Raw genomic sequence first — 12,154 nt, forward strand, 5'->3', positions numbered from 1 at the left:
GGGGAAGTACAGCGAGATCTAGGCGTCCTTGTTCATCAGTCACTGAAAGTAAGCATGCAGGTACAGCAGGCAGTGAAGAAAGCTAATGGCATGCTGGCCTTCATAACAAGGGGAATTGAGTATAGGAACAAAGAGGTCCTTCTGCAGTTGTACAGGGCCCTGGTGAGACCACACCTGGAGTATTGTGTGCAGTTTTGGTCTCCAAATTTGAGGAAGGACATTCTAGTTATTGGGGGAGTGCAGCATAGGTTCACGAGGTTAATTCCCGGGATGGCGGGACTGTCATATGTTGAAAGATTGGAGCGACTGGGGTTGTATACACTGGAATTTAGAAGGATGAGAGGGGATCTGATTGAAACATGTAAGATTATTAAGGGATTGGACACGCTAGAGGCAGGAAACATATTCCCGATGTTGGGGGAGTCCAGAACCAGAGGCCACAGTTTAAGAATAAGGAGTAGACAATTTAGAACAGAGTTGAGGAAAAACTTTTTCACACAGAGGGTTGTGGTTCTGTGGAATGCTCTACCTCAGAAGGCAGTGGAGGCCAATTCTCTGGATTCTTTCAAGAAAGAGTTAGATAGAGCTCTTAAAGATAGTGGAGTGAAGGGATATGGGGAGAAGGCAGGAAAAGGGTACTGATTGTGGATGATCAGCCACGATCACAGTGAATGGTGGTGCTGGCTCGAAGGGCTGAATGGTCTACTCCTGCACCTATTGTCTATTGTCTCTTTAATGCCAGCACATCCTTTCTTTGATGAGGAACCCAAAAGTGTTCACAATACTCAAGGTGAGTCCTCACCAGTGCCTTATAAAGCCTCAGCATCATATCCCTGCTCTTGTATTCTGGACCTCTTGAAACGAAAGCTAACGTATTTGTTGCGCTCATCACCGACTCAGCCTACAAGTTAACCTTTAGGGTGTTCTGCACGAGGACTCCCAAGTCACTTTGCATCTCAGATGTTTGGATTTTTCTTCCTGTTTAGAAAACAGTCTTCACATTTAATTCTACTACTGCGAATGAAAGGGTTAACATATCAATAGCGTTTGGCACCTTTGAGCCTGTGCTCATTGGAATTTAGAAGAATGTGGTGGGGGTGGGGGGAATCTCATTGAAACTTACCGAATGTTGAAAGAATTAGATAAGGTGGATATGGACAGGGTGTTTCCTATGGTGGGGGTATCCAGAACCAGAGGGCACAGCCTCAAAATTGAGGGACGATATTTTAGAACAAAGGTAAGGAGGAATTTTTTTAGCCAGACAGTGGTTAATCTGTGGAATGCTGCGGTGGAGGCCAAATCTGTGGGTATATTTAATGTGGAAGTTAATAGATTCCTGATCGGTCAGGGCATCAAAGGATATGGTGAGAAGGCAAGTGCATAGGGTTGAGTGGGATCTGGGATCAGCCATGATGAAATGGCACAGCAGACTCGATGGGTTGAATGGCCTAATTCTGCTCCTATGTCTTATGGTCTTATTGACAGTGAGGCTGCGATCAAGGGTTAGCATAGGATTCAAAGCTCAGATATTAGTAGGGATGGAAATGGCATATACACTCAGTAGTCATTTTATTAGGTAAAGGAGGTAAGTGGTTTGTTTGCAGTTTTCTGCTGCTGTAGCCCATCTACTTCCATGTTCAACATGGTGTGTGTTCAGAGATGCTCTTCTGCACATGACTCTTGTAACGTGTGTTATTAGAGGTTACTGTCACTTTTCTGTGAGCTTGAACTAGTCTGGCCATTCTCCTCTGACCTCTCTCATTAACAAGGCTTTTTCACCCATAGAACTGCTGCTCACAGGACGATTTTTGTTTTGCACACCATGGTCTGTAAATTCCAGAGATGTTGAGTGTGAAAGTTCCAGGAGATCAGCAGCTTCTGTGACACTCAAACTACTTTGTCTGGCACCACCAATCATTCCACAGTTAAAATCACTTAAGTCACATTTCTTCCCAGTTCTGATTGGCCTGAACAACATGAACCTCTTGGCCATGTTATGTGCTGAGTTGCTGCCATGTGATTGGCTGATCAAATATTTGCATTAACAAGGTGTACAGGTGTACCTAATAAAGTGGCCACTGAATGCAAAATCACAAGTGTACATCTACTATGTTTAGATTAACAGGAGCTGGGAGACCATTGAATGAATAATCATATAAATTTTGAATTCCATTTGTTGGTGGATTGAGAATAAGTTGACGAATATTTTGTGAAAGATAAAGGAAAGCAATGTTGCAAAGGTATTGAAGATATCAGGTAGTGCGGCCCAAAATCAAAAAAGGCATCAAAAAGTAAGTTTCCAAAAACCTATTACTTGCGGCTTTGTGGCAAATGAAACCTGGGTCAAAGGAGGTGAAACAAAATTTACCACTGGTGGCTACAATCTATTCAGGAGAAGTAGTATAAAAAATCCTACTATAGTACTTGAAGATTCAAACATAGACTCCGTGGTTACAGTCAAGAAATAAGACTGTGCTTTTTAGACTGCTGCTATATTCTATGGAACCACTAAATCATGGGAAAGTTATTGTGGAGCAAATCTGCAAGCAAATTTGGAAAGAGGTGTAAACAATTAATAATAATATTAGGTACGGATTCAATTATTCTAATATAGATTGGGTAAAAACATTAATGCTAGGATGTAGAGAAATTCCTTAATTGTATGTTGGACTTCCATGACCTGCATGTTTCTTGCCTGAGGAAAGAAATTAAAAGGAAATAATAAAAACATGTAGTAGTTAGCTTTGAAAGCTCTAATACTTCCAAACATTTTAAACACTTACAAAATCTAACATAACAGTGCATTAGAACTTTATAAAGGTAGGAGATTAAGATTAAAAAAAATATGAAGCTAAAGTCTTTTCACTTTAAGAAACTCTCATTCAAAGGCCAGCTATGTGTTTTTGCATCTGACACTGTCCTTTGCAGCATGCTCAGAGTGTAAGTGCAAGCAAAGTACTCCTTATCTTTTCAAGAGCAAACTCCATGAGGTGGACTTCGAGCATAGTCAGCTGCCCTCAGTAACTTTAAATCAGATCTCACCTTTAAGAAATTCTTCAGAGCTTCATCAATGGTGGATCTTGGAGGTGTTCCATAGAAAGTAGCTGCCGCCTTCCTTTCGATCCATCCTAATTGTGCTACCTTCAAGGGAAAGTTAAAGGATATAGCAACATTACTATAAATTAAACCTAACATTTCTCATCCAATTTGTCCTCTAAACTCCAGTTCATGACACCATCATGTCTCTTTACAGATTCTACATTTAAAACAATGCTAAATGCTACCTTCCTAAAACTGATCAATGTAAAAACACTTCAGTCTAACACGCTGAGAGTTCATATTATTTTGAATTACACTCCCAACAAGGATATCCATGGAAATGCAGGATTAAGTTCTAGAATGGACAACACTCAATCTGTCGGTTTTGTCCTGGAATCTTGATAATGCCTTTCCTCCCACAGATGCTACATGATCTTCGGAGTTTTCCTGCACCTAGTTTGTTGCTTCGATTTTTATAACTTGTTTACCACATTTCTGCTTCTCATAACCTTAGCACAGTGACAGAGCAGCTGTAAAATACAACTCCTATTGATTTATTTTCACTTTGATTATAACTCTGATAGGAATTACTAATATACTTGTGTCATATGAGGCAACTAACAAAATAAGAAATATATTTCAACAAACTTGCATAACTGCAAATATACAAATTAGCAGTAATAAGCTACTCAGCCCCTATCTTTAATAAGATCCACATTTCCACGTGTATGTGGAAGGTTCTGCCTCCTAACGGCAACTCCTTTGCTTGTATCTTCGGAAATAGCTCTATTTCTATCTTTAATATCTCTATTTTTCCTTTTCAGGGTTCTTTTGAAGACCCTGACCTGGAGTTACACGCTGACTTATACGCTAGCTCTAGATTTCCCACAAGAGGAAATATAGTCACCACATCACTGTCTCAAGACCCAGTGCCTCTACCTCCCCCATCAAACCAATAAGATCCCCTTCTCCATCTCACCTTTTTTGCGGGACACTGAATATCAATATTAGATCATGAAAGCAATTAAAAAAGAAAACTAAGGTATTTCTGTCCTTAATGATACTGAAGAGAAAATAAGATGAAACTTTACTGAAAAAATACTGAGAAAAAGAAGGTTGAATGTTTTTGCTATAAACAGTGTTGTTGTTGGCAGTCAGTTTAGATAAAAGATCAGATGGCTCCATTAAGCAGGGAATCTGTTGTCTGTCAAATCTGACAACAGTGGTTACTCGTTCAGTGAGAAAACACAAGTCAATGTAACTGTTTAGAATATGCCTATGGCTTGGCTGAAAACTGCATTCTCAGCTGGTGACAACTGGTGCTGGCTTGAAAGCACCTCATGGGAGGCCAAAACTGAGCATGCATATGTGGGAAAAATGTAATTCTTTAATTAATGGAGTAGCCAAGGGCTAATGCATTGATAAACCCAATGATGTCAACCTAGAAAAGCAGCTGACATTAATGGCATCTATAGTTTCATGACAAGCTCAGGATTTGACCTATCATTTCTTACTTTTGGTATCTGTCCATAGGGAGATGGCTGGGAACGGACCCAAGTGCAAGACACAGATACTGAAGTACTAGGGACAGGACTAGGATACAGGGTGAGGGCTAGGACATGGACACGAAAGCTGGGAACCCGGAACAGGACTGGACAAGAGAGCTAGGAGCCCGGGCTTGGACTCTGAGCCAGAGACTGGACAAGGACCCATAACCTGGGTCTTGCCTCTGGCTCAGACCCTAGAACTAGGCAAGGACGTGACTTGGCTGGCAGGCAGGACGAGGCTTGGGACCAGAGACTTGAGGCGAAGCTTGGGACCAGAGACTTGAGGCGAGGCTGGAGACTAGAGGCTTGAGGCTTGGGGTCTTGAAGCTTGGCTTGAGGCTCGGCTCGGCTAGAGGCTTGGGGTCTTGAAGCTCCTCCTGGGCAGGGCGTGGATCTCCACCCGACGGAGGCAAGGCACAGAAAGGGTCAGGACCCACCGCAGGGTAACGGCAATCTGGCCTGGCTTACCCAACGGAGGCAAGGGGCAGGAAGGGACAGGACCCACCGCAGGGTAACGGCAATCTGGTCTGGCTTACCCGACGGAGGCAAGGGACAGGAAGGGACAGAACCCACCGCAGGGTAACGGCAATCTGGCCTGGCTTACCCGACGGAGGCAAGGGACAGAACCCACTGCAGAGTAACGGCAATCTGGCCTGGCTTACCCGACGGAGGCAAGGGACAGGAAGGGACAGAACCCACCGCAGGGTAACGGCAATATGGCCTGGCATACCCGACAGAGGCAAGGGACAGGAAGGGACCTAGATATAGTGTGGTTCCAAGACAAGACTTCAGGTGAGACAAGGCGAGAGTTACCAGCAAGACAAGGCAAGGCTTCAGGCAATGCAAGGCGAGACAAGAACTTCGGGCGAGGCGAGAGTTACCGGCAAGACAAGGCAAGGCTTCAGGTGAGGAAACAGAAGGCAGGGGAAGGAATACAAGGAGTAAGGACAAGAACAATCCAGCATCCACGCCCTGGTTTCTGGAGGTATTTATGCAGCCAGCCCCAACGAAAATCAGCTGCCTCAATTAGCGCTCAAGAGGAACAGAAACAGGGTAGACAGGAAAACCTGGAACAAGGGTCGATGGACCGGACCGTGAACCGGAATGCGGACTTCACAGACCAGACCATGACAGTATCCTCAATTGCTAGCTTACCTTCATATTTCATCTTTTTTCACTTACTGTTTTTTTCATTGCTTTCTGTTGTTTTTACAAGCTTCCCAATCCTCTAGCTTTTAACTAATTATTGCTCTACTGTAAGCTCTCTCTTTTGCTCTTTGTCTTTGACTTCCCCTTGTCAGCCACATTTGCCTCATCTGCCCTTTAGAATATTTCTTCTTTGGGATGTTTCTACCCTGCGCCTTCTAAATTGCTCCCAGAAACTTCAGCCATTGCTGTTTTGCTGTCATCTCGGCTAGTGTCCCCTTTCAATCTTCTCTCATACCTCTGTAACTCCCTTTACTCCACTGTAATACTGATACATTTGATTTTAAATCCTCCCTCTTAAATTGCACAGCGAATACCATGTTATGATCATGAGTCCCAAAGGGTTCCTTTACCTTAAGTTCTGTAATCAAATCTGGTTCATTACACAACACCCAATTCAGAATTGTCTTTTCTGTTGTGGGTTCAACCACAAGCTGCACTAAAGAGCCATAGGACATAGAAAGATACAGCACATTACAGGCCCTTTGGCCCACAATGTTGTGCTGACCATGTACTCTAGAAACTGCCTAGAACTTCCCTACCTCATAGTCCTCTGGTTTTCTAAGCTCCATGTACCAATCTAAGAGTTTCTTAAAAGACCCTATTATATCTGCCTTTACCACTTTCACTGGCAGTGCATTCCATGTACCCACCACTCTCTGTGTGAAAAACTTCCTCTGACATCCCCCTTGTACCTACTTCCAAGCACCTTAAAACTATGCCCCCTCGTGTTAGCCATTTCAGCCCTGGGAAAAAGCTATCCACTCGGTCAATGCCTCTCATCATCTTATACACCTCTATCAGGTCACCTTTCAGCCCCCATTGCTCCAAGGATAAAAGGCCAAGTTCACTCAACCTATTCTCATAAGGCATGCTCTCCAATCCAGGCAACATCCTTGTAAATCTCCTCTGCACTATCTCTATAGCATCCACATCCTTCCTGTAATGAGATGACCAGGACTGAACACAGAACATCAAGTGGGGTCTAACTAAGGTCTTATACAGCTGTAATATTACCTCATGGCTCTTGAACTCAATCCCACGGTTGATGAAGGCCAACACACCATAGGCCTTCTTAACAACACTGTCAATCTGCGCAGCAGCTTTGAGTTTCCTATGGACACGGACCCCAAGATCTCGCTTATCCTCAACACTGCCAAGAGTCTTACCATTAATATTGATAATCTGTCTTCAAATTTGACCTACCAAAATGAACCAATTCACACTTACCTGGTTTGAACTCCATCTGCCACTTCTCAGTCTAGTTCTGCAACCTACTGATGTCACACTGTAACCTCTGACAATCCTCCAGACTATCCACAACACCCCTAACTTTTGTATCATCAGCAAACTTACTAACCCACCCTTCTACTTCCTCCATCTAGGTCATTATAAAATTACAAGGAGGAGGGATCCCAGAATAGATGCCTGTGGAACACCACTGGTCACTGTCCTCCATGCAGAATATGAACCATCCACAATATCATGAAGACCCTGGAGAGACTTGTTCTGGAGCTGCTCTGGCCTATGGTCAGGCCACACTTAGATCCCCTCCAGTTTTCCTACCAGCCCCGACTAGGAGTTGAGGATGCCATTGTCTTCCTGCTGAACCGTGTCTACGCCCACCTGGACAAGCCAGCGAGCACTGTGAGGGTCATGTTTTTTGACTTCTCCAGTGCGTTCAACACCATCTGCCCTGCTCTGCTGGGGGAGAAGCTGACAGCAATGCTGGTGGATGCTTCCCTGATATCATGGATTCTTGATTACCTGACTGGCAGACCACAGTACCTGTGCTTGCAACACTGTGTGTCCGACAGAGTGATCAGCAGCACTGGGGCTCCACAGGGGACTGTCTTGTCTCCCTTTCTCTTCACCATTTACACCTCGGACTTCAAATACTGCAAAGAGTCTTGTCATCTTCAGAAGTTTTCGGATGACTCTGCCATAGTTGGATGCATCAGCAAGGGAGATGAGGCTGAGTACAGGGCTACGGTAGGAAACTTTGTGACATGGTGTGAGCAGAATTATCTGCAGCTTAATGTGAAAAAGACTAAGGAGCTGGTGGTAGACCTGAGGAGAGCTAAGGTACCGGTGACCCCTGTTTCCATCCAGGGGGTCAGTGTGGACATGGTGGAGGATTACAAATACCTGGGGATACGAATTGACAATAAACTGGACTGGTCAAAGAACACTGAGGCTGTCTACAAGAAGGGCCAGAGCCGTCTCTATTTCCTGAGGAGACTGAGGTCCTTTAACATCTGCTGGACGATGCTGAGGATGTTCTACGAGTCTGTGGTGGCCAGTGCTATCATGTTTGCTGTTGTGTGCTGGGGCAGCAGGCTGAGGGTGGCAGATACCAACAGAATCAACAAACTCATTCGTAAGGCCAGTGATGTTGTGGGGATGGAACTGGACTCTCTCACGGTGGTGTCTGAAAAGAGGATGCTGTCTAAGTTGCATGCCATCTTGGTCAATGTCTCCCATCCACTACATAATGTACTGGGTGGGCACAGGAGTACATTCAGCCAGAGACTCATTCCACCGAGATGCAGCACTAAGCGTCATAGGAAGTCATTCCTGCCTGCGGCCATCAAACTTTACAACTCCTCCCTTGGAGGGTCAGACACCCTGAGCCAATAGGCTGGTCCTGGATTTATTTCATAATTTACTGGTGTAATTTACATATTACTATTTAACTATTTATGGTTCTATTACTATTTATTATTTATGGAGCAACTGTAACGAAAACCAATTTCCCCCGGGATTAATAAAGTATGACTATGACTATGACTACCCTTTGCTTCTGTGGTCAAGCCAGTTCTGGATCCACAAAGCAAGGTCTCTTCGGATCCCATGCCTCATTACTTTCTGAATGAGCCTCATATGGGGAACCTTATCAAATGCCTTACTGAAATCTATATACACTACATCCACTGCTCTACCCTCATCAATGTGCTTTGCCACATACTCAAAGAATTCAATCAGGTTTGTAAGGCCCTTGACAAAGCCATGCTGACATAATTTGATGTCACTCCAAATGCTCATAAATCCTACCTCTCAGGATCTTCTCAAACAACTTGCCCACCACTGAGGTAAGACTCATTGGTCTATAATTTCTTGGGTTATCTCTACTCCCTTTCTTGAACAAGGGAATGTTGGCAACCTTCCGGTCCTCCGGTACTGCTCCCATCCCTATTGATGATGCAAAGATCATCACCAGAAGCTCAGCAATCTTCTCCTTTGCCTCCCACAGTATCGTCCAGTCCGGCGACTTATCTAACTGAATAGTTTTCAAAAGCTCCAGCACATCCTCTTTCTTAATGTCTATACATTCAAGCATTTCAGTCTGCTTTAAGTAATCCCCACAATTGTCAAGGTCCTTTTCACTGGTGAATACTGAAGCAAAGTATTTCTTAAGACCTCCACTACCTCCTCTGGCTCCATGCACGTTTCCACTCTCACTCCTGATTGCTCCTATTCTCACATGGCTCATCCACTTGCTCTTCACATACTTATAGAATGCCATGGAGGTTTCCATAATTCTGCTCGTCAAGACCTTTTCATGGCCCTTTCTAGCTTTCCTAATTTCATTCTTGAGCTCCTTCCTGGCACCCTTGTAATTTTTTGAGCTTTAACAGTATCCAGTTTCTTAGAACCATAGAAACATAGAACACTACAGTACAGAAAACAGGCCATTTGGCCCTTCTAGTCTGTGCCGAAACTTTATTCCGCTAGTCCCATTGACCTGCACCCAGTCAATAAGGCTCCGGACCTCTCCCATCCATGTATCTATCCAACTAATTCTTAGAACTTAAGAGTGAGCCCGCATTTACCAGGTCAGGTGGCAGCTCCTTCCATACTCCCACCACTCTCTGAGTGAAGAAGTTCCCCTAAACCTTTCCTCTTTCACCTAAAGCCATGTCCTCTCGTATTTATATCTCCTAATCTAGTGGAAAGAGCCTACTCACATTTACTCTGTCTATACCCCTCATAATTTTGTAAACTTCTATGAAATCCCCCCTCATTCTTCTATGCTCCAAGGAATAAAGTCCCAGCCTGTTCAATCTTTCCCTGTAACTCAACTTCTGAAGATCCAGCAACATCCTAGTAAATCTCCTCTGCAGTCTTTCAATCTTACTGATATCCTTCCTACAGTTAGGTGACCAGAACTGCACACAATACTCCAAATTTGGCCTTACCAATGTCTTATACAACCTCACCATAACATCCCAACTCCTACACTCAATACTTTGACTTATGAATGCCAGGATGCCAAAAGCCTTCTTTACAACCCTGTCTACCTGTGACGCCACTTTCAGGGAATTATGTATCTGAACTCCCAGATCCCTTTGTTCCTCCGCACTCCTCAGTGCCCTACCATTTACTGTGTATGTCCTATCTTACTTTGTCCTTCCAAAATGCAACACCTCACACTTGTCTGCATTAAATTCCATCTGCCATTTTCTGGCCCATTTTTCCAGTTGGTCCAGATCCCTCTGCAAGCTTTGAAAGCCTTCCTCGCTATCCACAACGCCTCCAATCTTAGTGTCATCTGCAAACTTGCTGATCCAAATTTACCACATTATCATCTAGATCATTGATACAGACAACAAACAACAATGGTCCCAAGCACAGATCCTGGAGGAACACCACTAGTCACAGGCCTCCAGTCTGAGAAGCAATCATCCACTACCACTCTCTGTCTTCTCCCACACAGCCAATTTGGAATCCAGTTTACAACCTCTCCATGGATACCCAGTGTCTGAAGCTGCTGAACTAACCTCCCATGTGGGACCTTGTCAAAGGCCTTACTAAAGTCCATGTAGACAACATCCACAGCCTTTCCTTCATCTACTTTCCTGGTAACCTCCTTGAAAAATTCTACAAGATTCGTTAAACACAATCTACCAAGCACAAAGCCATGCTGACTATCCTTAATCAGCCCTTGGCTGTCCAAATACTTGTATATCCGATCTCTCAGAACACCTTCCAATAATTCACCTACAACTGATGTCAGACTCACCGATCTGTAATTACCTGGTTTACTTTTGGAGCCTTTTTTAAACAACGGAACAACATGAGCTACCCCCCAATCCTCTGGCACCACACCTGTGGCTTACAGACATTTTAAATATTTCTGCCAGGGCCCCTGCAATTTCTACACTAGTCTCTCTCAAGGTCCGAGGAAATATCACGCCAGGCCCAGGGAATTATCTACCTTTATTCGCTGTAAGGCAGCAAGCACCTCCTCCTCTTTAATCTTTATATGTTCCATGACATTATTGCTTGTTTCTCTTCCTTCCATATACACTATGCCAGTTTCCTGAGTAAATACTGATGCAAAAAACTGTTTAAGATCTCCCCCATCTCGTGCGGCTCCACACATAGACGACCACTCTGATCTTCTAGGGGACCAATTTTGTCCCTTATTATCTCTTTACTCTTAATATAATTGTAGAAACCCTTCGGGTTTACCTTCACATTATCTGCCAAAGCAACCTCATGTCTTCTTTTTGCCTTCCTGATTTCCTTCTTTAGTATTTTCTTACATTTTCTATACTCTTGAAGTACCTCATTTGTTCCTTGTTGCCTATACCTGCTATACACCTCTCTCTTTTTCTTAACCAGATCGCCAATATTCCTTGAAAACCAAGGTTCCCTATGCCTGTTAACTTTGCCTTTAATCCTGGTAGGAACATGCAAACTCTGCACTCTCAAAATTTCGCCTTTGTAGGCCTTCCACTTACTGAACACATCCTTGTCAGAAAACAACTTATCCCAATCCACTATTCCTAGAATCTTTCTCATTTCCACAAAATTGGCCCTTCTCCAATTTAGAACCTTAACTCGAGGACCAGACCTATCCTTACCATAATTAACTTGAAACTAATGACATTATGGTCACTTGACCCAAAATATTCGCCTACACGTACTTCTGTCACCTGACCTGTCTGGGTCCCTAATAGGAGATCAAGTATTGCATCTTCTCTCGTAGGTACCTCTATATATTGATTTAGAAAACTTTCCTGAACACATTTGACAAACTCCAAGCCATCTAGCCCTTTCACAGTGTGGGACTCCCAGTAAATGTGGAAAGTTAAAATCCCCTACTATTACAACTTTCTGTTTCTTACATTGGTCTGCTATCACTCTACAGATCTGCTCCTCCAATTCTCTAACCATTGGGAGGTCTATAATACAACACTATTAGTGTGGTCACACCTTTCCCATTCCTCAGCTCCACTCATACGGCCTCTGTAGACAAACCCTCCGTGCTGTCCTGTCTATGCACAGCTGTGATATTTTCCCTAACTAGTAATGCCACTCCTCCCCCTTTCATCCCTCCCCCTCTGTCACGTCTG

General features: G+C 43.8%; 1 protein-coding gene across 3 annotated transcripts in view; it reads right to left on the reverse strand.

Annotated features, from left to right (window-relative positions):
- The window catches only part of LOC134360215 (regulator of microtubule dynamics protein 3-like), a 340,314-nt gene that overhangs the window by 17,024 nt on the left and 311,136 nt on the right, over positions 1-12,154 (reverse strand). For all 3 annotated transcript variants that reach the window (XM_063074500.1, XM_063074414.1, XM_063074327.1), the window contains one exon: positions 3,043-3,141. In XM_063074500.1, the coding sequence (XP_062930570.1) occupies positions 3,043-3,141 (99 nt within the window). The remainder of the gene's footprint in view (positions 1-3,042; positions 3,142-12,154) is intronic.

The sequence above is a fragment of the Mobula hypostoma genome, chromosome 1 (genome assembly GCF_963921235.1).
Source record: "Mobula hypostoma chromosome 1, sMobHyp1.1, whole genome shotgun sequence".
Classification (NCBI taxonomy): Eukaryota; Metazoa; Chordata; class Chondrichthyes; order Myliobatiformes; family Myliobatidae; genus Mobula; species Mobula hypostoma.